General features: G+C 51.8%; 1 protein-coding gene across 19 annotated transcripts in view; it reads right to left on the bottom strand.

Annotated features, from left to right (window-relative positions):
- Window positions 1-3,151: 3,151 nt before the first annotated feature.
- The window catches only part of ADARB1 (adenosine deaminase RNA specific B1), a 136,131-nt gene continuing 112,624 nt past the window's right edge, over window positions 3,152-26,658 (bottom strand). For 13 of the 19 annotated variants that reach the window (XM_058732237.1, XM_058732244.1, XM_058732238.1 and 10 more), the window contains 3 exons: window positions 24,175-24,356; window positions 4,735-4,913; window positions 3,152-3,846 (listed from right to left, as the gene is read on the bottom strand). In XM_058732237.1, coding sequence (XP_058588220.1) covers window positions 3,667-3,846; window positions 4,735-4,913; window positions 24,175-24,356 — 541 coding nt within the window. In that variant the 3' untranslated portion in view covers window positions 3,152-3,666. Of the gene's footprint in view, window positions 3,847-4,734; window positions 4,914-23,623; window positions 23,714-24,174; window positions 24,357-26,658 lie in introns of those variants that run through there. The other 6 variants (XM_058732236.1, XM_058732248.1, XR_009262399.1 and 3 more) reach the window with 5 other exon arrangements.

Below are 26,658 nucleotides of genomic sequence, written 5' to 3'. Positions count from 1 at the left end.
AGAAGGAAGTTCATGCAGGTTGTAACGTGTGGTATATACATCAATATACATACAGAGAACACTGGGGAGTGGATCTTAGCGACAGGGTTCTTGGCTGAACTACATTCAGATAAAGCGTCCAAATTCTAAAATAAAATAAAGTAAAATAAAAGCATATGACCCAATATCTGGAGAAGCAAACTGCTTCCGGGCTCGCTCCACAAACGTTCCGCAGACTGACTTTAACCATTCGTGGTCGTGTCCAGAAGGACAGGCGTCGGCTCCCGATGTACCATCAGCCCACGGCGTGGCCAAGCTAAGTGTTCTTGGGGCTGGGGGCTCGTCGCTGCAAACAGTGAACAGGTGCACACAGCAGTGCCAGAGGTCAGCTACATGCCGGGACCGAGTCAGACCCTCCCCTCCCAGCCCTGAGGCACGTGACTGGCCAGGAGGATGGAGAGGGTCACAGGACACTCCAGGGGACAAGGACACACAACACTGGACACACAAGGTCGCAAATACTCTGCCCTTTCCACTTAGGTAGTTTGGGGTTGACAAAAAGGAACCTTCTGAGAGATTCTCTGACTTCACACAGATGGGAAAGCCAGCTGCTTTTATTCCTCTTGCTAGATCAAACTTATGGTCGGGGCAGACCGTATTTTTTTGGTGTGAAATATTTTAGAAGTGAAGAGCCATCCGATTTCTGTTTTTTGATAAAAGGGGACGACGAGGCGTGTGGCCCCGCCCCCAGCATCACTAATCCCCCTCAGCTCTGCCTGCCTTGAGGAGCCAGAGAGCCGCCCCCTCCTCGGCGTCCCTATTTGGGATGACAAGGAACGCTGTCTTTACGAAGAAAGCAGTGAGTCTAGAGTGTGGGTACCAAGGAAATCATCTGAACGAAAATACATTCCAGAGAAATCAATGCCTTGTGAGATGTCAGTCTGCACGTTTGAAGATACAGTAACTGTTTTTGATTAAATAAATCAATAAAACTCTCCAAAACAGAAAAACATGATGAAAAGTGCAATTAAGATTCAGGATCAGAACGGAGCTCTGTGGCGTGCCTGGCCCCCCACCCCCACCCCAGGCGCAAAGGGCCTTCCGCTAGTGGGACAGCTGTCCCCGAGCCTGGGGACCACATGAGGGTCCCTGTCTTCCTGGAGTTAATACTTCAGGTTTAGCAAACAAAACAGAACAGAACCCTCCCAACCCCCACTGGGCAAACCGCCTTCACAACTGATTTTTCTCAATCAGGTTCTTGGTGGTGTCAGATTTCCCAAGTCTCTGAAATCCAGGGTTAGGGCACAGTGTGCAAAATAATACCTCGGAAAACAGTCACGGGGCAGAATGCACGCTGAGCCTCAAATAGGGCAGTTTGTTTAAAGTGCAGTTTCCTGACTGGCCTCCCGCCTCCCTGAGGAGTTAACGTTTCCTTCCTCTGGTTCCCAGCGTGAGCGGGGGGAGCTCACGGGGGAGCGCTCACGGGGGAGCTAATCCGGCTGCTGTCCCGTCCCGGGCACGGCTCCCTCCCTCCCGACCCCGAGCGCTGTCCTCCATAGCCCACGAGGAGGCCCGGGGGGAGAGTCCCGGTGACCGCGGAGCTGGGGTCCTTGGGACCAGCACACAGTAGGGCCATCCTTCTTCCCTTGGGGCGGGGAGAGGACCACACTCCCCTCAGCCTTTACCTGACGGGAGGGAAGAAGCCAGACATACTGGGCAGCGTTTGTATGTACATGCAATATATTTCCCCTGGGCTTTTAGTCAAAATCCAGGTATTCTGTAAAAACTAAGTCCGTCTCCCCATCCCCGTTAGAAAAAATACCATTTGTAGAGAGAATAAAAACACAGGGGCTACAGATGTCGTCTGAGTTGGGAGCGCCTGCTCGGGGAGGGGAGCGACACCGGCCGGCAGCTTTCCTGCTGCGGGTGGAAGGCGCAGCCCGGCCGTGGCCCCCCCCCCCCCCCCCGCACCCCTGCACCCCGGCTGCAGGAGAGCGGGCTGGTGTGGGCGGGGCTGACTCCTCTGCCCCTGGTCAGTCCCTGGTCCGGACCCACAGCTGCGACCGGCCACCCGGGGACCCACAGAGGCGCCGGGAGGCTCTGCACTTCTGGTCCGAATCTCCTGCTCTGAGCACGTGGGGTCGGGACCAAGGGGACAGTAGCTGCTCTGCTCCTGTCCTAGGCCTTCTGAGTCCAGAAAGGCAGGGCGGGGTCTCCCGTCTCTGCTTGCTGCGCCCACAAGGCCCCCCCCTCCCCCACTTCTGACCCAGCACCTCCTCGGGCTCCTGTCTGATCCTGAGTGGAAGAAACAAGGCAATTGGTGCAAATCTCTGAGCTCAGGTCGAGGCGCCACCCAGGACCCCAGCCCGCGCTCCTGACCATCTGCCGGCTCGGCCCGGGGCCACCCCGGGTGCTGCGGGGTGTGGAGCAGCGTCCCCGGGTCACCCCGACGCCAGCAGCACCCCTTCCCTGCCGTGACAATCAATGTGCAGACCCTGGTGGGGACGGCGTCTGTGGCCTCACCAGCTTCTGGCCTGAATACTGACTTCAAACACGCCTTTGATAAAGCTTAATTTAAAAATATGCCTTAAGTGGCATTTTCTAAGAATGAGTATCTCTACTTAATTATTTCTATTTCCATTCTGTGAAGATGTCTGGAGAGTCATCCACACTCATTAGATTCAGAGGAAGGAAGAAAATTGTGCAGTAGCCTCTGTGGATTCCTCCTAGTCCCTAAAAGTTAAATACTGCTGAAAAATCTCCGATGAATGGCCAGGATTACCACCCACGTTGTACCTTTGATCACTTAGAAGTGAACCAACACGTTTTCCACGATGCAACCCTAAGAGGGGCACAGAAGCTTCCAGGGGGGCTAAAGGGTAGAGGGATCCAGGCTGCACCCTCACGGACGCACGCCGACCCCACGCCGGGGGCCGCGTGTGTGCGCTGGGCTGGGCCTGTCGTGCAGGGTCCTCTCCCGGGCAGGCTGGGACAGTCACTGAGGGCAGCCGGGCCACGGCGGGTGGGCAGCAGACCCACCAGTAACACAGCCCTGACGCTCTCTTCAGGCTACCGCCTCCAACCTCTCCCTACGCTCTCCCCTTCTCCACACATAAAGTAATGTGGCGTAAGAGTGACCTGATATAATTACTTATTTTATAAACCACGTTCCTAACTCTGAATAAATTATTTATTCAAAAATTTCACACAAAGTAGTTTCTATTTTCCTAAACTTAAGGAAGCCCTACTCAGTAGAACTCAATTTCTAAACGTAAACGGAGATTGAAAGCAGTCACTGGATAATTCAAAGGGGTAATGCCGCTGCACAGGGGTGCCAGGTGGGGACACTGAACCCCAACACCCTCCCCACCCTCCCCGAAGTGCACGCCCGCCCCCAGTCCAGACACGTGTTCCGGAGACGGTGCTGGATGCCCAGCACCCCGCGTCCCCACACCTGCCCCCAATCCAGACGGGACGTTCCGGAGGAAGCGCTGGACGCCCAGCACCCCGCGTCCCCACGCTGGACGCCCAGCACCCTGCGTCCCCACACCTGCCCCCAATCCAGACGGGACGTTCCGGAGAAAGTGCTGGATGCCCAGCACCCCGCGTCCCCACACCTGCCCCCAGTCCAGACGGGACATTCTGGAGACAGCGCTGGACGCAGCAGCCCCGGCCCCAGGCCCCAGGTCAGGGTGTGAGAGAGAACTGGTCCTGTTCTGTGGGCTTCTCCACCCAGGCGCCCAGCCCCGCCTTGATGAACGCTTTGAACAGACACGCCTTGGCGGCCTGGTACTCCTTTGCTACCAGTTTGGATTCATGGTACATGTTGGGCTTAGTAATCTTGGACCGTAACAAGTTGGAGGGAACCTGTAAGAAGTTAAAAAAAAAGCACGACTATTTAAGCAGAAACAGTAGAAAACAAAACTCAGTAAGACATTCAAAATCTGGTATTTCATCCTACGCTGGCTCGTGGGGGACAGCCCCGAGGCAGCAGTGCCTTCCTCCAAGGGGCCGTGTCACACAGGGCGCAAGGGCCCACGACCGTCGTGCCCCCCGCCCCCCGCGGAGCCGGCGCCCCGTCAGACAGGCAGTTTCAGACCCCGGGTTCTAAAGAGGGGCTTCTGAGCCCACAGGCACCTGATTCCAATTTCAATTTTAATCTTTTCAGCTATTGAAACACACAGCCCGTCTGATGTTATGTGTGTTTCATTCACACCGAAGGACTGGGAGGCGCTGCCCCCCGTGGCTGGCTGACTCATGCTGCTGCAGGTCTCAGGGATAAACAGGGTGCGGACCTCCAGCACAGGTGCCCCTGCTGCGGGAACAGGGACGGGAGCGCGAGCCGGCTTCGGTCCAAACCGCCACGCCAAGTTCGGCGCCAGCCTTCTAACAAACACCCGCCACGCACCCGACCGATAAAGGAAAACCAGCAAGACGCGCACGGACCGGAGAAGGTCTCGTCTGGGGAAAGGGACCCTGCTGCTACTGCAGGAACAGGCCTAAGGCCTCCTGAGGGCCGCGAGGGGGCCTTCCCTCCTCTGGTGGAATCACCTGTCAGCACGTGCAGGTGAGAGCCCCCCCCCCCCCCAGGAAGCCAGCGGGAAGGGAAGAGCTGCCTGAGGCTGCTTTAGATGAGAGGAGCCGGGGCCACACTTCGAGGTGAGGGGTCCCAAGGAACAAAGAGGTCTGGGAAAGGCCGTGGGGACGGTGGCGCGGGGCTTTGTGGAACAAGCTGCGGGGAGGCGGGGCCGGTACCTTGCCGTGCACACGCATCCAGCGACAGTACAAGGCGTGCTTACACAGGCGGGATGCACGGCCCAGCTCGTCCTTCCCCGTCGTGGCGTTGATGACCTCGATGGCCGAGTCACCCACCGTCCAGTTGACGCTGAAGTTGGGTGCCTTCCCCGGCTGCCGCGCTTCTGCGTTGCTGATGCCTGGAACGGAGAGACACGGGCGAGGTGACGCGGGGCTGGAGGACGCGGCCCACGGGCGCACGGGCCCGGGTGTGCTCACGCCGTCCAGGGCCACCTTGAGCTGCCCAGAACCGCGCTCGGCTGTGCCCGGGGGGTGGGCACCAGTTCCACAGAAGCCCAAAACCGTGAGGCCTCACTCGGGGTCCAGAGCTAGATGTCCGAGTGTGAGAACCACTGCTGGGGCTAATTCAGGTCATGTGAGGTTGTGCCCTGAGGGCGGACCCTTGCACACCACACCCGGGTCTGGCGCTCGCACCTTGCACACCAGGGGCCGGGCCCGGCCAGGCTCCCCCGCCCTGCACGCACTACACCCCAGAGACAAGGAACCCGACTGGATGAGTGCAGGTACGTTTTCTTTCCATGCTGAAATGATCCTAATGAACCGAGTCTCACTTGCTGGGCCCGAGAGATTCTCACAGGACACTCGGAAGGCTGGAGCTGGGTGCGCACCTCCCCCATCAGTGCCCTGAGCTCCAGCCTCCATTCCTCGGGGGGACACGGGCCACCCTGACTCGGGGTGTGTCTTCAGAACACGCCCACAACGGGAGCCCCCCGCCAGGTGCGCCGACCCGGCTCCGTGGGGCTCCCCCGCTCGGGCCACACTCTGCTTCTGCTCCGGGGACCATGGCCGCCCTTGAACAGAATGCTGCAGCCGAGGCCACAGGCTGGCCCCCAGGCTGGCTCAGAGTGTGGAAGATGCGACTTGAAGCCACATGATGGAAGGGACCCCAGTCCATGGGGCAAAGCGGCCACCGGTCTCGACGCGGGGTGAAAACCCACACACACGTGTCACCCAGGTCTGGGATATTCACTGAAAGGGACTGGAAGGTGTCTCCTGGGAAGTCCATGCCCTTGTGAGCAGGGCAGAGGCCACCCGGGGCCAGAGGCTGGGCACCTGCTGTGCCCACACTCAGGATGGGGGAGCCCCAGCCCTGTCCGCGAAGCTCCTCACCAGCAGGGCCGGCCGCGGGTGCCAGCTCATGCTCTCCGTGCTCCCCGACAGCTCCTCCTGCACGCAGTACCTGCCAACCCCCCGGTGCACGGGGCAGGCGACCTGCCCCTACCCTGCTGGTCCCTGAGAGCCCCAGCAGGGGACCTCACTGTGAGGAAGAATTCAGGATTCGCCTTCTCTGTTAACCTGCTGATCACTCTTTGATTCCAAGACGTGCGCGGTGAATCCTACTTTAGGCAAACGTTTTCACTGAGGCGTGAAAAATCACAAGGATGCAGCCTCGTGAGTTTTCACAAAGCGAGCACACCCACAGCCGGCGTCCTGGCACCGGAGCCCTCCCGCCTCCACAGCCGCCCCCTCCCCCGAGTGGGCAGCCACCGCACTGACCCCAGCACGCTGACTGGCGTTGCCCGCTGCGAGCTTTACACTCGTGGGGCCACTTACACAAACAGATTCCCCTGTGCCTGGTGCCTTACACCCGAGGTCACACCCCTTCCACGTGGCCGTGGCCCGCCCAACCTCACTGCCGCACAGGACCCTGCTGGCAACACATCACCGTGGACTCTCACTTCGTTGTTTTTCCTAGTTCTTGGCTATTCTGAAGAGTGTGTGCGTGAACATTTCTGACCACACGCTTTGGTGAAACATGCACATATTTCTGACAGGTGGACGCTAGGCGCGTGATGGCTGGGCACCACATGAGGTACTGCACGAGAACACTGGAAACATCAGACAAACCAGATCGAGTTGCCTACAACACTTTTCTACATTAATCAATCACACGTAAATGTTACAATGAACCACAAAACAGACACACCGGTACACATCTGCTAATAAGCAGGGAGTAATTAACCAATTAGCAAACTCACCACATAGTTCAAGAAACCACCGGAAACACAGGAAAATCAAACTAAAGTTCCAAATCAATTCAACAAAACCGCCTTCCTAAAAAGAAGTCCCACTGGCTGGGACTGGCGCAGGAGTCTAGCACCTCGATAAACTCACAGCGGGGAATGTGCTCATGAACCAAGCGGCCCCGCGGGGAACTGGACCATCACACAGCCCCTGATACGTATGGCCCATGTTTCTTCTCCCGCTTGTCACGAGAAGTTTTTAAAAATGTTTTATTTTCTTGAGAGAGAGAGAGAGACAGAGCAGGAGCGGGGGAGGGGCAGAGAGAGAGGGAGACCCAGAATCCCAAGCAGGCTCCAGGCTTCAGCTGTCAGCACAGAGCCCGACACGGGGCTCGAACCCACAGACCGCGAGATCACGCCCTGAGCCGAAGTCAGACGCTCAACCGACAGAGCCCCCAGGTGCCCGAGATTAAACATAATTTTAAAGCATCTGGGTGAGATATCACTTAGTTTTGGTTAAAATGTGATAAAACTGTGTGCTGTCAGTAAGCAAACAGCAACAAGGAAGATCCAGTTAAGCCCATCAGGGACGCCACGGCTGACCAGGTTAAGGGGACCCGCAGCTTGTGGGCCACTAGGAGTGACCACCTGTCCATAGCTCCATTTTCCAAAACAAAAAGGACAGGAAGAGAGGGCCATCATATTTTTTTTAAAGGCTTTAAATCTTCATTAATTGCTGACCTTGCTGAGACAATGATGTGTGTGTGAAGGGCTGTCTGGAGGGGGGCTGACGAGCGAGGCTGAGTGGATGTGGTGCACGAGTCCGCAGGCCGATCCTCCCGGGACCAGATGCTCAGGCCACACTCCCTCCGTCACATGGCTGTGAGTCCGCACACACAAGCCCTCCGCCGGCCATCCTGGAGACACCACAGTTATGGTGTGTCACATGCCCCACAGGTGCCACGGCCAGGCCACCCACACACAGCTAAGCACAGCGACCTCCACAGCATGGGGGGGGAACCTAGAGGCTCTCGGGGACGGAGCAGCCCCCTGGGACAGTTTCTCCTGCTGCTAAAGCCACCTTTCCTCTCTTCACCCCCCCCCACCCCCCACCAATCTACCCCGCTACTCTGAGTTCACACTTGCCAAGTACGCACCTTAAATTCTCCCCTTGGTCTCTGCTGTCCAGGGAACCCAGACCAAAACATGAACAAGGCAGTCGGGCTTCCAACTCAAGCCAAACACCCAGCTGGCCTGGCTGAGCAGGTGCACCATCAGGTCTAGATTGCAAAAGCATCTCTCTCTGAGGGTGACACAGAGAAGGGACCAGTGTTCAAGAGTGGGCTTTCTGTTTTACTGTGATTTAAAAATAAATTTAGGCTTTTGCTTCTGTGTGGGCTGGAGTACCAGCTGCTGGACTTACCCCCACTCCTAAAATCATAAACCAGACAAAGTACATCAAACACCAGCCTCCAAGAGCCCGGACATCAAGCAAGGAAGGACAGTGGTTTCTGAGAGGCGGGAGACACATGAGGTGAGCCCATCTGTGCCCCTGGGGTCCGCCCAGGCATCCAGGCCACGGTGAGGGAAGAAGGAACCCAGGCGGAGCCTGCAGACTCCCTGAACTGAAAGCACAGGAAACAAGGCAGCCAGGGTCCGTGCGATGGCACGCAGAGGGTCCCTTGAACATCAGTGGCACACACACTGCTCAAGACTGGGTGAGAACTGCCTGGAAGGGTCAGGGAACATGCCTAACGCTCACACAAAGGCATGAAGTGTTTAGGTATACCCTTCTAGAGTCTAAGGGTGCATCTGGTAGATGAACTACACTGGATGGTACCAACCTCAGAATAGAAAGATCTAGAATAGAAGAAAGACCAGTGAACTTAAAGACAAAATAACAGGAACTATGCAAAATGAAACACACAGAATGGGGTGCCTAGGTGGCTCAGTCAGTTGATTGTCTAACTCTTGATTTTAGCTCAGGTCATGAGCTCATGGTTGTGAGTTAGAGCCCTGTGTCAGGCTCCACACTCAGCATGGAGCCTACTTAGGATTCTTTCTCTCCTTTTCTGCCCCTCACCCCCCACCCCACCCCCCCAAAAAAGACAAAATGAAACACACACAGAGATTGGAAAAAAAGAAAACCCAGCAAATCATTGAGCTGTCAGACAAATCTATCAATCCAACACACATATAACTGGTTCATGAAGGATAAGAGAGAAGGTGGTACAGAAAACAGATAAAAATGTGACAAATTTTATAAAATCTATAAACACACAGATCTAAGAATCCTGATGAAGGCCAAGCACAAGAAATGTGCGGAAAACCACACCAAAGCATGGCAGTATGAAGAGAAAATGTACACCACGGCCAGTGGAAAAGGCCTCACACATGGAGGGACAAAGATGAGACAGCAGATTACTTTTTTTTTAAGTTTATTTGTTCATTTTGAGACAGAGAGAGAGCAGGCACGAGCAGGGAAGGGGCAGAGGGGGGCAGGGAGAGCGAGAATCCCAAGCAGTCTCTATGCTGCCAGCATGCAGCCTGATGCAGGGCTCAATCTCCTGAATTGTGAGATAATCACCTGAGCTGGAACCAAGAGTCAGATACTTAACCGACTGTGCCTCCCAGGCACCCCAAGACAGCATATTTCTTACTGGAAATAATGCAAACAGCACGACAGGGGAGCAACTCTTCAAGGTGCTCCAAAGAAAAGAAAAGAAAAGAAAAGAAAAGAAAAGAAAAGAAAAGAAAAGAAAAGAAAAGAAAAGAAAAGAAAAGAAAAGAAAATCCTGCCATTCCAGCAAAAATATACTTTCCCAGAAATATATATTTTAAAAAGGAATGCAAAATAAAGACTCTTCCAGACATACCAAAGCTGAAAGAATTCATCGTCAGACTTGCACCCCAAAGAATGTGAAAGGAAGCCCTCCAGGCAGAAGGAAATGACACCAGATGTAAAGGGGAATCTACTTCAAGGGATAAAGAACACTGGAAGTACCAACTCTCATCTCTTTAAAAGTTAATTGGCTGTTAATATAACAGTGTCTGTTAATGATACTGGAATTAAAATACTTAATTAAAAAAAGCCAATTGACTGTTGAAACAAAACTAAGAGTATAGTATGGGATTTTTAACATATGCAGATGTTAAATGTACGACAACAATATCACAAAGGCCTGGAGAGGAGAAATGGAAGATTCTTATACTGTGCATGAGTGGTATAACATCATGTGAGGGCAGATTATAATAATTTAAGCATGTATACTATAAAACCCTAGAACAGTCACTAAATTAACAAAACAAAAAGTTATAGCTAAAAAGTCAAGAAGGAGTTAAAATGAAATCATAAGTAATGTAAAAAAAAGCAAAAGAGAAAAGGGGGAACAGAGATAATATAGAACAAATAAAAAATATGTACCAAGACAATAGATTTAAACCCCACCATATCAATATCACAATAAACGTAAATGTCCTGAGCACCCTAATGAAAAGGCAGAGATTATCAGTTGGGGTAGGGAAAAAAGTAGATCCAAACATGCTGATGACAAGAAACATACTTTCAATGTAAAATAATATAAAATAGCTTAAAATTAAAGCATGGGAAAAGAGACACTATGCTAGCACGAATTGAAAGAAAGCAGTGGGGAGGGGTCAGAATCTATTAATGCCAGACAAAACAGATTTCAGAATGAAGAATAGTAAACAGGGATAAAGAAGGTCATTTTATAATGATAAAGGAGGCCAATTTACTAAGAGGAACCCACACTCCTAATTAGAGAACTACAAAATACATGAAGTAAAAACTGAAAAAAATTGGAAGGAAAGATAGATAAGAGCACAGTGATAGTCAAGAGGTTTTTAATACCCTCCTCTCAATAACTGATAGACCAAGTAGATAAGTAAAGACACAGAAGACATGCACTAGACAACCAACCAACTCATAGGCCACTCTACCCAACAAGTAGCAGATGTACATGTTTTCCAAGTTGTCATGGAATATTCACAAAGATCACATTCTGGCCTGTAACACAAACATAAATTTAAAGGATTCAAGTCAGAAAATGAAATCAAATTAGAAATCAACAACAGAAAAATCTATAAAACCCCTTAATATTTTGAAGCTAAATAGCAGGCTTCTAAATAGCCCAAGAGACAAAGTATTTTGAAATTGGTGAAAGTGATAACACAACATATCGAAATTTATGAAATGCTGAGAAAGCAATAAAAGGTCTCAAAACAACAACCTCAGTTAGCACCCTAAAAACTGAAAAAAGAAAAGCAACTTAAGTAAGCAGACAAAAATAAATAAATAAATACATACATACATACATACATACATACATACATGCATACATACCAGAGCAGAAATTGTTGAAATAAAACAGAAAACAGAAAAATAAAATCCACGAAATCAAAAGTTGGTTCTTTAGAGAAAAATCCATAAACTTGACAGACCTCTAGGCAGACTGATGCAGAGAGAGAAGACACAGATGAGCAGTTTTAGGAATGAGAGGCATCACCAGAGACCCGCAGGTGCTACGAGGATAATGCAGGAATGTCGTGAACACTTTCAGGCCAATAAATTCCACACCTTAAATGAAATAGACAAATGTCCCCGAGAGACATAAATTACCAAAGTTCACTCAAGGAAAAAAAAAAATAGATAACATGAATATGCCTGCATCTATTCTGTTACAGACAATGCATTTGAAGATACTTTCTCACAGAGAAAACCTGAGGCCCAGATGGCTTCACTAGTGAATTCTACCAGTGTTTAAGAAAAAACTGGTAGCAAGTCTAAACCAACTCTTCCAGAAAACTGAAGAGGAAGAAACGGTTGTCAATTCACTTCATGAGGCAAGTATCACCCTGATGTCGAAACCTGACAAAGACATTCAAACACAACAGTAGACCAATATCACTGCAGGCCAGTATGCCACGGATGCAGAAATAGGAAATAAAATTTTAGCACATCAAATTCAACGATATTTAAAAGGAATAACACATAATGCCTATACAACGTTTATCCCAGGAATGCAAGGTTGGTTTAATATTTAAAGGACTCAATCAATGTCACCATATTCCATATTAAACGAACAGAAAAAACAACAAATGAGCAGCTCTATTGAGAGTAGAAACAAAGAGCTTGACAAAATCCAAATCCAACATTCACTCCTGATTAAAAGCCCCTTAGTAAACTCGGAGCAGAGCTTACAAAGGCGTCCGTGAGACCCCACGGCTAACACCACACCTGGTGGTGAACGACTGGGTGCTCTCCCCTGAGACTGCACACAAGGCGAGGGTGTCTGTGCTCACTCCTTGTACCCCACATCATACCAGAGCCCATCGGGGTGCAATCGGGAAGGAAGAAATCCAAGGTTTCTGGACTACCAGCAACAAATAGAGCATGAACAACATGATCATCTATAAAGAAAATTCAATGAAATTTCCAAAACAGCTACCAGAACTAATACCTCTCTGTATTCACAACGAACACCTAGAGACGGAGACAGAAATATAACGTTTAAAGCAGCATCAAAAATACAAAACAGGGGCGCCTGGGTGGCGCAGTCGGTTAAGCGTCCGACTTCAGCCAGGTCACGATCTCGCGGTCCGTGAGTTCGAGCCCCGCGTCGGGCTCTGGGCCGACGGCTCGGAGCCTGGAGCCTGTTTCCGATTCTGCGTCTCCCTCTCTCTCTGCCCCTCCCCCGTTCATGCTCTGTCTCTCTCTGTCCCAAAAATAAATAAAAGACATTGGAAAAAAAAAAATTTAAAAATACAAAACAAAGATAAACCTGACAAAAGACGTGAAAGATACGTATGCTGTGTGGTGCCAAGTGCTGCTGAGAGAACGAGGGCCTGCAGGAGTGGGGAGGCATCGGCACTCGTCAACCGGAAGACCCAAAACTGTTCAGATGTCAGTTCTCCCCAAACCGGCCCACGTATTCAATGCGGCCTCCATCAAAATCCAAACGGGGTCTACGGAGAAGCTGAGAAGCCGATTATAAAACTGCTATGAAACGCAAAAAGGACCAAGTAGCCAAAACAACTTTGAGAAACAAGTACGAGGTTGGAGAACTCGTTCTCCGCGACCCCAAACTCACAATACAACTAGTAACCCTAACAGTGTGACACCGGCATCGTGGCAAAGGGATCAACGCGAGACACTAGTGCCCCCCAACAGCCCTCCGTGTGTACGCGGGCTGTTGTGTAACAAAGCTGCAAAGGCAATCCGGTGGAGAAAGGATGAACTTTTCGACGGAGGCTGCTGGGTCAGCTAGACACGTTCTATGTGAGAAAAAACGGACTTCAATCCACACCTCACGTCCTATACAAACATGAACTCAAAATGGAATACAGTCCTAAATGTAAACACTGAAAGTGTCCATTTTCTAAGAATACGACATCGGGGAAAATCTTTATGGCACTGACTTAGGCAAGCATCTCTTATACAGGACATCAAAGACGTGACTCAACAAAGAAAATCGAAAAATACGACTTCATCAAAATAAATATTATTTGGTCTCTGAAAGACACTGTTAAGAGATGAGAGAGAAAAATTTTCAAATCACATATCTGATAAAGGACTTAGAATATATAAGTAACCCTCAAACTCGGTCGTAAGAAATTAAACAGCTCAGTAAGAGATGAGAAGAGGTTTGAACGGTTTATTGAAGAAGACGTACAGACAGCGAAACAGCACATGAAAAGACTGGGGAAACGCAAGTTAAGACCACAGCGAGATACCCTTCACAGCTGCCAGAAAGGCGGACCGGCTCCCCCCTCGGGGTTGGCAAGGGTGTGGAGGCATCGGGGCTCCTTCACAGTGGTGGGCACAACCACTTTGGGAAAGTAGGACAGTGTTCTGCCTCGTGACCCGGCCTTTCAACTCCAGGAGGAATGGCAGGGAATGTCCACGCAAAGGGCTGTACATGAACGTTCTTAGCAGCTTTCTCTGTAGCACAGAAAGACTGGAAACAACCCAAATGCCGTCAATGGCTGGACGGACACAAGGTTGTGGTTTATCCACACAACCCGATGCTACGTAGTGATGAAAAGGAGTGAGCTACTGATAAACTCAACAAACATGGATGAATCTCAAAATATTTATGCTGAGTAAAATAAGCTAGACAAAAAAGTATGTACCTTATGATTTTTTTAATCCTAGAAAATGCAAACCAATCTATATTGGCAGAAAGCACATCAAGGTTGCCTGGGGGTGGGACGGGGGGGAAAGGCAGGGATTAGCGAGGGCACCAGGAAGCTTGGAGGGTGACGGGTGGGTCACCCGTGGGGAGGGCTGCGCACACGCAAACATAGTTTAAAACTTTTCAAATTGTATCTTTTAAAATATTGTTCTCGGGGCGCCTGGGTGGCTCAGTCGGTTGAGCGTCCGACTTCGGCTCAGGTCACGATCTGCGGTCCGTGAGTTCGAGCCCCGCGTCGGGCTCTGGGCTGACAGCTCGGAGCCTGGAGCCTGCTTCCGATTCTGTGTCTCCCTCTCTCTCTGCCCCTCCCCCGTTCGTGCTCTGTCTCTCTCTGTCTCAAAAATAAATAAAACGTTAAAATATTGTTCTCATTAAACAGTGACACCGGGGGCACGTGTGTGGCTCAGTCGATTAAGCGTCTGACTCTTGATTTGGGCTCAGGTCATGACCGCATGGTTCTCATGGCAGTGCAGAGCCTGCTTGGGATTCTCTGTCTCTCTGTCTCTCCCCCCGCCCCTCTCCCACTTGTGCTGTCTCTCAAAATAAACAAATACGAAAAAAAAAAATTTTAAAAAATTGTAACGCTTGCTCATTGTGGACACTACTGACACACACCTCAGAGAAATGAAAAGCTACAAGGCCAGAGGCAGCCACTGTAATAATTTTAGTGGTTCTTAAGCAGATAGAAGTAGAGGTGAAGCTTTAAACAAGCAGCACACTGTGTGCTGCCTCTGAGATCCTGACGGGGTGGGTTCTGTGGGTGGCCCGGCTGGCGTCTCTAACAGTGAGAACAAAGCCCTCCACAAGGAATATTTGAAGACCGTAGACATTCTTTTTTTTTTTTTTTTTTTAATGTTTATTTATTTTTGAGACAGAGAGAGACAGAGCATGAACGGGGGAGGGGCAGAGAGAGAGGGAGACACAGAATCGGAAGCAGGCTCCAGGCTCCGAGCCGTCAGCCCAGATACTGACGCGGGGCTCGAACTCATGGACCGCGAGATCGTGACCTGAGCCGAAGTCGGACGCTCAACCGACTGAGCCACCCAGGCGCCCCCGAAGACCGTAGACATTCTTAAATCTCCCCGAAGAATTCATCCTTCCCAGACGAGAATCGCCATTTTCACCCAGATCCTTCTAGCAGATGCACGCGTACGCCCGAGAGCACACACGCACACACGCTCTGCACACTGACTCCTGTGAGGTTCTGGGGCTTACAGATCCTCTCTCGTAACCTAGTCACGGATGGGCTCCATCGACAGCTGTAGAACTAAACTCTTCTTAGATTTCTGGCTATAGCGCTAAATTTAATTTTCTAGTATTTGGTTTAGAAGTTTTGCATCTCTAGTCATAGGTGATGCTGTCTGTGGTTTTCTTTTTACTTGTGCCTCTTTGTCCAGTTTTGGAATTAGGATTAGGTCAGCTGCTCTTTTCTATGACCCGGAAGGTTTACATAGAAGTGGGATGGTATGTTATTTGACAGACTGATTAAGCTCTGCGATCCTGCTGGAAGGTAACTTGTTGATGATATTTTCAGTGTCTTTACTGGAAATTTCCTTTGCCAGATTTTTCTATTTCTTTGGGGGTTAATTTTGGCAATTTACATCTTGCTTGTCCTATGTTGTTATGATTGTTGTTGGTTCAAATTTTGACGTCTGCCTCCGTATCTGCAGATACACCCCAATTCCTACTGTTAATTTTGTCTTATCTGCCATTACATTGTTAAGTAAAATACTACTCACGGCATAGGGATCTTTTGTTCTTTCAAATCAACACCTTTTAGTTTTTTAAATTTTTTTAAATGTTTTTTTATTTTCGAGAGAGACAGAGACAGAGCACGACCAGGGGAGGGCGGAGAGAGAGGAAGACACAGAAACGGAAGCAGGCTCCAGACATCGAGCGTGTCTGCACAGAGCCCGACGTGGGGCTTGAACCCACAAACCATGGGATCATCACCTGAGCCGAAGTTGGACGCTCAGCCGACTGGGCCCCCCAGGCTCCCCTCAACACCTTTTAGTTTCACTGATGGATCATAATCTTGTTCCTTGCTCCCTCCTTCCCTCTCACTTTCTCTCTCTGATTTTCTTCCCTCCCCCTGGACCAAATGCTGAGGACGCTGGTTTCCATTCACGCGCTCGAGGCCAAATGTGATTCTGTCAAGTGAAACTGTGGCCCCGTTTCATCATGTTTGACATGTGAATTCTGAGAATCCAGTTCAAGGTCTGGTTTCTTCGCCGATCTAAGATTCACTGTAGAGTCTAACCTTCAAGAGGCCAAGGCTTTTGGGTTTTAACTCTTTCTAGCTAACTTTAAGGTTTGGGGCCCATGGTGAGAGGAAGTCGCCTGTACAGTCAAGGAGTCTGGATTTAATCACCCACGACAGCGATCCTGTGATACACTGCAGGGCTGAGTACTGTGACAGACCTGAGGGGACTGTCCTTAAGTCCGAACTACTTAAGGGAGACGATTTCGAGCATCGACTTCAAGTGGATTCTCTGTCTCAAACTGATTCCTCAAAATCATACCAGTATTAGGCCAAAAGCCAGCAGTGCTGTTCAGTCTGAGTCCAGAGGCCTGAGAATGAGAGGTTGTAACTCTGAGTCCAATAGTAGGAGAAGGTGGAGATAGGATGTCCCGGCTCAGGCAGTGAGGCAGGAAAAGGGGGCAAATTCCTTGTTTGTCCACTTTTTGTTCTAAATAGACCCTCAGTAGGTTAAAAGATGCCCATCCACACGGGGAGGGCAGTTTGCTTTCCTGAGTCTCTGCTGATTCAAACACTAATCTCATTCTGCAAAGAGCCTCACAGACAGAAAGGTCTAATCTCATGCCTATAGCCACTCAAATTGACATAAAAGCAGCCATCATAGTACCTCAGTTTACCAATCCTTTCCTAAATGACTTCTGGGGTTTCCTGGACTTTCCTTTTTCTGTTTTCTTTTCTTTGTTATTGCTCCCAAAGAAACATTTACTTTCACATTATCATAAAGACCATTCAGTTTCTCACGTTATTTGTTAAAATACATTCACTTTCTTCTGAAAAACATTCTTTTTAGAGCTCTCTAATAGGATTCTCTGTTCTAACTTGCAATGGTTACTTTTTAGGCTCGTTGATAAGTTATCTTTTTCATTGTTTTCTTGGATTTACAAAGTATTATTTCTTGGATCCCATATTTTCCTCTTTCCTGGATATCTTTTTCATTTCACTAAAATATTCTCACTTTTTTTTCCCTCAAAAAATATACATTAGAAAGAAATCCTCTGAATCCTGGAATATCTGAAAATGATCATTTTGTCCTAATGCTTAACATTTGGTTAAATAAGAAATCCTACAAAAAATATTTTCCCAGGGCACCCGGGGTAGCTCAGTCAGTTAAGTATCTGACTTCGGCTCAGGTCATGATCTCATGTTTCATGAATTCAAGCCCCGTGTCGGGCTCTGTGCTGACAGCTCGGAGCCTGGAGCCTGCTTCAGATTCTGTGTCTCCCTCTCTCTCTGCTGCTCCCCCACTCGCACTCTGTCTCTCTCTCTCTCAAAATTAAACAGACATTAAAATTTTTTTTTCTCCTCAGCACTGGCTTCCAGTGTTCCTGATAAGTGTTACATAAGTCTGATACTTATTGTAGTTAATTTAGAAGATTTTAGCATCTTGTCTTTACTGCTGGTGTTCTAAAATTCATAAAGATGTGCTAGGGGTGGGTTTTTAAAAATTAATTCTGCTCGGTACTCAGTGCGTTCCTTCCATTGCAATACTCACGGCTTTCTTCAGTGCCCCAAATTTTCCTCTCTCTCCCTCTCTGTTTTCTATTTCTGAAATGGTGCCAGATAGACATTGGATTAACTTTCTACATCCCCAGGTCTTCCCATTTTAGACTTTTCTGCTCTCAGTTATCAGACATGTCTTTGACACACCTGCCCCCCTTCCCAAGGATCACGCTCTACGGGGAGACGTTTCTTGTGCCCCACCACGCATCCCAGCGTCCAGAACAGCCTACCATACACAGCTGAGTGGTGCTTGTTGAATGTTTTCTAGACATTCAAACTGACGTTTGCTTTCCACACTCACAAAATACATATATTAATAAGGCCTGTTATTTATATTCTTTTCTGTTTCCTGAATTATGTTTACTTCCCCTTAGTTGTTCTGTTTTTTCACATAGATCATTCTCTATTGACCTGTTTATTTTCTTCGAATGATAATGGTTGTTCACTCACACTTGTGAATAAAAACCTTGGTTGATTAATTCGGGTAGCTGGTTTCTTCTGTTTCCTGGCTGTGTATTCCAGGGAGGGCCTCAAGGGAAAGCCACATCCAGCCAGGACCCACATTCCCTTCTAGACCAAGAGGCCAGAGGTCCAGCTCCATCCTTGCTTGGCTGTTGGGATGGCCGGAGGACCCTAACCACTTATAGAGTAGCCGCACGGGGGAGACTCCCACAGAGGAAACAGCTGGCCTCTCCTTAGATGTTGAAGGCCATGGGACACCAAGGTACCATCAGGAGTTACAGAGTCCTGATGTCACAGTTTTCTCATCTTGCTGATTCTCTGCTGCCCAGACTTTTATCAGGGTCTTTGGGTCTCTGGTGGTGTTACCAGCACATCTGTTCTGTCTCTGCCACCTGTCTGGCATGCAGGTTCCTTCAGTCATGGACCTGTCGCCAAGCTCATTCAAGGCCATGGCGTTCCAAGTAGACAGGTGAGGGAGGGTTTTGTGGAGGTTGGGGGGGGGAGGTGGTGGAGGTGGGGACCTGTTTAGGATCAGCTGGTGGGAAAATCTCTGACCATAAAGGAATTGAATCTTTCGTGAATGAATGGCTAATGCTTCTGTTATTTTCCTTTGTAATTCCATCACTTTCCTACAATAGTCAAAATAAAGGATTACTTTTGAATGATACTTAAACCTTACAATTACAACATTTTGCATTAAAACTAGAAATGGTTGGTTAACTGAGAAAATGAGACCCTAAAGTACAAATAGTTTTTGTATTTTAAGCCAAATAAGTGCCATCTTTAGCAAGAATGGAGGAAATTAGGTTAAAAAAGAAATAGCCTAAAGTTTCGGTGCTAGCCGCATGCTTCTTTGGGGGCAGAAAGCCCCCAGATGGTCACAGAAGCAGTAAGTCTAGGAGTCCCTGCGACCAACCCTACCCTGGGGATGGACGCCAATGGGGAGCTTATCTTTCTGGGGCTACAAAGTGAGAACTAGGGTAATGAGTCAGTCATAGGCCGCGGCACAGAAACCAGTAAAAGCAGGCACAGTTGGCTGGTAATGAGAGTCCCTCAGCTGCCGTAAACTAAGTGTGCTGAATCAGAACTTTTAGAGCAAAAACGCAAAGAAACTGGGTTGGCCCAGTAACTGATACAAGCAAAAAACTTATGACACTTGGCTGGTGCTGGTGGTTTTTCTTCCTTCCTTCTTAAAAGTATTTTCTGTGGTTTCTCACATATTAATGGGTAATCAAAAATTAACTATAAATGTTTATCTATTTTTAATTTGAGGGGGACAGAGAGAGGGAGGGGAGGGGGAGGGGGAAGGAGGGGGATGGAGATGGAGGGAGAGGGAGGGAGGGAGCGGGGGAGAGGGAGAGGGAAAGAGAGGGGGAGGGGAGGGAGAGGGAGGGTGAGGAGGGGGGAGGGGGAAAGGGAGGGAGAGGGAGGGAGAGGGAGGGAGAGGGAGGGAGAGAGAAGGAGAGAGATGGAGAGAGATATTCAGCAGGGGAGGGGCAGAGGGAGAGAGAGACAAAATCCCAAGCAGGCTCCAGGCTTATCATGGAGCCTGACGCGGGGCTTGATCCCATGACCATGAGACCGTGATCCAAGCGAAATCAAGAGTCGGACGCTCAACCCACTGAGCCAACCATGTACCCCAAAACGAATTATGTACATAATGATTAATAACAGGTATCCAGGGTCGCCACGGGCTCCCATGACGGAAACTGTTAGCCATTCGATACCTGCCCAGGAAAACGTGTGCAGTTTACAACCTTGACGCAAGCGGCCTCTGTTCTACAAACAGCCCGGGACCTGGGTAGGAGTAGGCGCCCGCAGTGAGGACGCCCGGGCCTCAGCCTCTCTGTCCGCAGACCCCTGGGGTCGAGAGAGCTGAGAAACAACTTGCCAAACAACAACAAGAGAGCCAGGAGCAGAGAGAGCGCCCTTGAGACTTTGGTCCTGGTCTTCAGTGAAGACGCCTCCTGAGCTAAAAGGGAAGTGAATGAAGCCATCAGGGCGGCTCGGGCTCCTCCCGGCCTGGTCACTAATCCCTGATGGGCCGCCTCACACCAGGGCCTCTGGCCAAACAAGACTTCCTTCTTGGAACCCGACCTTGGGGTTTCGTGACACCGACTCTGGGGAAGGGCCTGAGTGCTCCGGTCCGGACAGGGACGTGCGTGCTGGCGGTGGCCTGGCCCCGAGGCACGCCTGTCACCCGGGCACAGGGCTACAGGTGGGATCCTCACCCAGACTCTGCATTCCTGAGGCAGCACGGGCCGAGCGCACGGAGTCCTAACGTTCCCACCCCGCCAACGGGCCAAGGGCGACAGGAGAAGGGCCCCTGAGTTGGATGGAGGAGGGAAGAGGCCGGGTGGGGTGGGGACCAAGCCCAGGCCAGCAGTCCCAGGAGGGTGCGCAGCCCCGTGTCTCTGTTCTGCGTGGGCTGGGAGCAGGGCGGTGATCTTCTGGAGCCCTGCAGGGACCGCAGCCCGTTCCACCCGTGAGGGGTGACGGAAAGTACGGACACATGCAGGACAGGGTTCGAAAACACCACCAGATCAAGTATAACAACTGTTGCTTTTGAAAAATCTTCCAATATGTCAATTAAATAAGTAACTGCTTTACCGTTAAAGACACCCACAGAGAGAATTTTTAAAAAACAAGCAAACCACATCCATGGGAACTTATGAGTTTAGAGGACGCTTTTGGGTCGCCTGGGTGGCCTCCCAGCAGAACCTGCCATCACCGTCACTGTGTCCACAGCCGTCACTGGCCGGCACTCCCACGCGAGCGCTTCCTGACATCAGGGGCACGGAGCTCCCACCAGGAAACTCTTTTCTAGGCCTTTCCAGCCCCTGGTGCCGGCTCTTGCCTGGAAAACACAGCCTCCCCTGCTGTCCCTCACACTTGCTCTCTCTCCTGCGCTTAGGGCGAGACGTGGACGTGAGCCCCTCTGCCCACGGTAAGCGCGTATGTGGCTTTCCGTCGGGCACGCCAACGGCACCCCTGCTTTCTCTCTGCCACGTGCTCAGCCCCTGCCTTCCTCCTGCCTTTCCAGAGGTCCCCACACAGGCTGGACCCACAAGAATGCACTCGTTCTCTCAGCACCACCCTGGCCCTGGCTGTCGTCATGTTCTGTGTCAACGCTGGTGACACGGCCGGCCATGAGTGACCCCAGGGCCTTGGGGCTGTCCAGACCGCTGGCCTTTCTTCCCCAGTTCTCCAGGCACCTGGACAGCAGTCCCGGACGGGCTGGGCGGCTCCCTCAGGGGCCAACAGATGCGAATCAGAAGCTTGCAGGTGCCGGATGTGCGACTGATCTGGAAAGAAGATACGAGAGTTCAAGAGGCTCCCGCGTCCAAAACGCCAGGGAAGGGAATCACGTGAGTGCTCGCGGCCCCGTGGTCACAGCTCGCCACCGAGAAGTTCTACGCTGACGTAGAAATGACATTCTTCCCGTCTGTCCTTGGTGGCATTAAGGAAATCGGCCCACCACCACATCGGTGGAAGAGCCCCTGGATCTGCTGTGGTTGCCGGCAACAGTCTCGTTTAATGGGCCGCTCCCCGCGCTGCGCCGATGGCCGTCCTTGTTCCTCTCCGAGGACACCGCGGCCTAGGTCCTGCTACATCGTCATTCTCCTTCAACACGGGACAACGTGTGATACAACGTGAGGTGAAAAGGGCAGGACAGACGTCCGTGAACTGTAATAAATACACGCACACGCGCACACACACACACGTACGCACAGGGCCGGAAGGAAACCCACAGTGTCCTGGCTGTTCCACTGTCCAGACCACTCGTTAAATGTAGGACTTTCCTAGAAGGGCTTTGCTGTGGGGCCCATTTTAAAGGAGTGCGGCCCTACCCCACTTCAGACCTCAGTGCTCACTGCCCTAGACCCCCCTGCCTGAGTCCTTGCGTCGTGACAATATCATCTGCTCAGATTTCCACCCAGGAGGCCGATGTGCGCTGGTCCGCTGACGGGAGTGGCGTCTGCACCTCCTCCCTGCTCGCCCCTCTGGCTTCCCCCCTGCAGACCTCACGGGAGTGCCACAGACTGAAAGCATCTTCCCCAAAGCTACTCACTGCACACACTTCAACTCTATTCAAGGAAAACCAACCAAACATCACTGTTTCTAAAATAAAGCATTCACCCAAAGTAAAATATCTCAAATAGTTTGCATTTTTTAAAAAATATAATTTATTGTCAAGTTAGTTAAATACGGCGCGTACAGGGTGCTCTTGGTTTTGGGGGTGGATTCCCATGATTCATCGCTCACATACGACACCCAGTGCTCATCCCAACAAGTGGCCTCCTCGGTGCCCGTCACCCGTTCCCCTCCCCCGGTCCCCCTATCAACGCTCAGCTTGTTCTCTGTATTTAAGAGTCTCTTATGGTTTGCCTCCCTCTCTGTTTGAAATTATCAAATAGTTTGCATTTTGAAGCAGACTTCGATGCCAAAGTGATGCTGTCCAGTGGCCCAGCATTTGAGAAATATTCTGCTTCCTGAGACCTGAGCGCTGCCCCTGGATTTCACAGAACTCCCACATGCTTGTCCAGAAGGATCACGCAGGGCCCCAGCCCATCCCCGTCCTGGGGGGGGAAGACCAGGAAACCGGGCCATGCAAGCTGCCAGTGTGACAGAGCGACAGCAGGTGGCCCGGCTCCGCGGGAGGCCCTCTGTGCCCGCAGGCGCTCTGCCACAACCTTGTGGCTGCGTGCTTTAGGGTCTGGGAGTGGAGGAGATGCGGGGGAGGGGAGAAAGGAGAGCAGGTCCGTCTTCGTCGCAAATACACACAGGACGACCTCAGGGTCTCTATCTCGCAAACACGATTTTCATATCTTATCACAGGTACGTACACACTTCATACACACGTGACTCCATTTCAGTCAACAGGGCGCAGGTTCCCAACTACCGCTGAGCGACAACTCGGTGCCACGCGTCTCCCAGTGTGGTCAGTGTCCGTGAATCCAGAGGTCAGGTGACCGCTGAACTTACCACGGAGGCTACACGGGGAGAGCAGTCTCCTGAGTCCGGGAACCCGTGTGCTGACCCACAAGGAAATACTCACGCTCACCTCCTGTGTCCCAGCAGACGCTCTGTGCACGTGGACGCCACGGCTGCAATTTCCCACCAAGCGTTAGCAGAGTCAGTATTTTGTCTTTAAAGGTCGTGGTTAAAGTCAGGGGGGCTGCAGAATTTGATCAGAGACAACCAGCGGTTTCCTCCATTGTGCATAATTCACACGCTCTAAGAGACGTGCCTTCAAACAAAATGCCACACCGCTTTTCCCCAGGGAAAGGTGAGCTAGCGGCCAGCACCACAAACAAGGCAGCACACGCGCACACACCGGGAGAAACACGTTTTAGTTTGGGGTTATGGTTTTAGTTCAGGGCTTTAAAAAAGTAAGCAAAACGATATTTTCAAAAGGAAAAAAATACCTTAACTGTATCCTTTAAACGGGCTGAACTGAGAGATTAGGACCCTTGCATTCAAGAACTGCTGTTCCCTCACCGGTCACCACTGAGATGCTACAGGGGACACAGCAGACAAACCGGTGACAAAGGGCACTCGGGCATGTCATCACTGACACATCCCGGACCCGTCCCGGGTACGCCCAGCTCCGTCGCCAGCCTCCCGAGCGCGAGCCGGGCTCGTCACGGAGAGGACCAATCCCGGGAGGCCCAGCCCAGCTTCGTCTCGGACGCTGACGCCTGCGTCATTTCCGTGGCATCTGCGAGCCTCTCCCGCGACACAGAAAAACACGCAGGCGCCACGTGTGGGCTCTGCAAAACGCCAAGGCTTCCAATCGACGAGAAGATGAAGCGTACGAGGCCCCACTTACGATGGCCCAGAGGCCCCGACACACCGCCTTCCACCCTCACAGAGCGGCCCGGCCTTTCTGACGGCCGGAGCAGCGTCCCCACGGCATCCGCACTGGCGAGACGCGGTTATCTGAACAAGGAAACGACCCCGCTGGAGAGGTACTTGCCGCTGAGCAGAGGCTTGTTGAGGGCGTACAGCGGGGGCAGGTCTTCTATGTTTGCGATCCGCTGGTACATGGCCCTGGAGAGGTGGTCCCCGTGGTAGAGGCTGCCCAGGATGATGCTCGAGAAGTAAATCGGCTCCACGAAGATGCTGAGCAGTGAGCCCTGGATGCCCACCACGTTCCACCTGGGGGCAGAGGGAACACACGCTTGAGTGCAAGAGGGGGGGGGTCCATGTCGCACGCGCAGCGAGCCAGCGCCACGCACAGCTGCCTGGTCGCACTCACGTGCCTCGATGTGTACAAACAGGAGAAGACAGCACTTAAAAATTTTAACTGACGTAGAGAAAATCCTACTTAACAATTATTCGGAGCTGTGGAAACATCCCTTGCCTTTGTGCCTCCCGTGACACACCCTCTGAGGCTCAGTTCTAAAAGAAGGTTCAGTGAGCCACGTTTCTTGGGAGAAAAGTCAAAAGAGAAAGTAAATCTTTATGTTATTACTTCCAATAAAAGTAACTGCAAAGGAGACGTTGAAAACATCAAACCGGTTGCCTGTTCCTCGGTAACAACCCCGGGCGGAGCCTGGTCTGACACACGCAGGGAGGCTCGGCCGGGGGTGGGGGGTGAGGTCCCTGCGGCGGCCGGCCCTCCCCTGCCTGCAGCGGGGACTGACCCAAGCAGGACGGCGCAGGATGGGCGACCGTGTGCTCGGCTGACGCTGGTCAAGATGCGTTCCCGTCACTGACAACCTAGGCTCCTGCTTGAGCCTCTGCCCTCGCACCGGCACGGCCCTGCCCCCTTCCCACGTCCTACAGACAGCAGCAGGTGCTGGGCACCAAGTCCGCAGGGCTGGGAAGGCGCGGTCCACGTGTTCTGGGGCCAGGGGGCCGTCTGGACTGGGAGCGAGTGGAGTCAAGGCAAACACACGATCAAGAACATAAGTGGAGGGAAATCAATCCAAGGGAAGGCAAGGTCCCCAGAAAAGGAAAACTTCGGGGAAGGTCCTGAGGGCAACCTTGGGTTGCAACCTGGGTCCTGGGGGCCCAGCCAGACCTGGGAGGGGGTGCAGTGGCTGCCCCGAGAGGAAGGAGAGGAAGGTCGGGGGAAGGCAGGGGTTGAACCTACCCGGGCAGCCTGAGGCCGGTGGGGAGCCACTGAAGGACGGCACAAGGCAGCCACTCCATCTAATTTAGTGGAAGTGTTTTTAGGAGACGACTCACCTCCACGTTCCTCTGTGTGTCAGGAAGGAGCCCCAGGCAGAGGCCGTGGGAAGGCCGTCTGCAGGTCACAAGGGGGTGGGGACAGGGAAGTGAGGCCCGTCTTAGAAACATCCTGGGCTTGGGTCTGGGGGGCTGCAGGGTCTGGACAGGATGTGGGGGCGGGGCTGGGGTGTCATGCAGTGAGGCCCAGGCCACTCCGTCTAGAGCCCTCCCTCCCCGCTCACACTGCTCTCACCTCACGGCCACTGGACTTCAGGCCGAAGTCCAGTGGCCCCCCCCGCCCTCATGGAAGGGGACAGAGGGCAGTGCCCAGTGGGTCAATGCTGGCAACCAGTGGTGGCACAGGGTTCTCTGCCCGAACTCCTGACCCACCCAGCTCCACGCTCTGTTTTCGGGCTCTCCTGCTGGCTCCTGTCACCCGCTGGCAGCCAGCAGTGCTGGGGACCTCCTTTCAGAACAGACCCCGGAGCCGACTTGTTGCGTTGCTCCTGCAGGTCAAGTCACAGGTCCCCACCTGCTGTATCGCTGCCGTCTACCCCCCCACCCCCCACCGTGGCCCATCCCTGGAGAGCGGCCATGTGACCCTGTGACAACAGGCCAGGCCTGGTCACTCCCGTGCACAAAACCCTCCAAGGCCCCTATCTTCTCCCTAGAAAACACCATCGTTCCAAAGGTCTGTGTAACCAGTTGCTGCCCCCCCCCACCCCCCTCCCATGCTCGGGCCACCAGGGGCGAGGGGGCTCCCGGCCACTCCTCCCAGGTCCTCCAGCCTCCTGGGTACGGGGCCCCCGCCTGTTAGTCTCTGCAGCAAGTTCCTCTCAGGGGGCCCTCCCGTGTGCCCTCCTGGGCTACCTACATAATCCACGGTCTACCGGTCATAGCTGTCCCCTCCCCCCACCCCCCAACCAGCGTGCAAGCTCCACGGAGGAGAGGCTTCGGCTGTATTCGCTGAGCTCTCCCGGCGCTCAAACTACACACCTGCCACGTACAGATCAATAATGCACGCTGAAGGGGGAGCCCCCAGCCCTGCGTGTGCCTCCCACCCCCTAAAAAGGAAGGTCAAACGCAGGTCTCCCTATCCTGCAAGAAAAAGCATGAAGTGCTTACAAAAATCTCAGGGCAGCCCTCCTTATGTACATTCAAGCCTGCGTAGGGGTTTAGACCATTTTAGGGGGAACTCGGCCTCCCAGGACAACCTTTAAAACAGTGATTTTGCAGAACCCTGTACTTGGCAACGAGTCATTAATTCTGAGCACGTGCTTCGCAG

The sequence above is a fragment of the Neofelis nebulosa genome, chromosome 5 (genome assembly GCF_028018385.1).
Source record: "Neofelis nebulosa isolate mNeoNeb1 chromosome 5, mNeoNeb1.pri, whole genome shotgun sequence".
Classification (NCBI taxonomy): Eukaryota; Metazoa; Chordata; class Mammalia; order Carnivora; family Felidae; genus Neofelis; species Neofelis nebulosa.
Note: the sequence above shows the minus strand (reverse complement) of the source record. Positions and strands in the feature narration are given on the sequence as shown.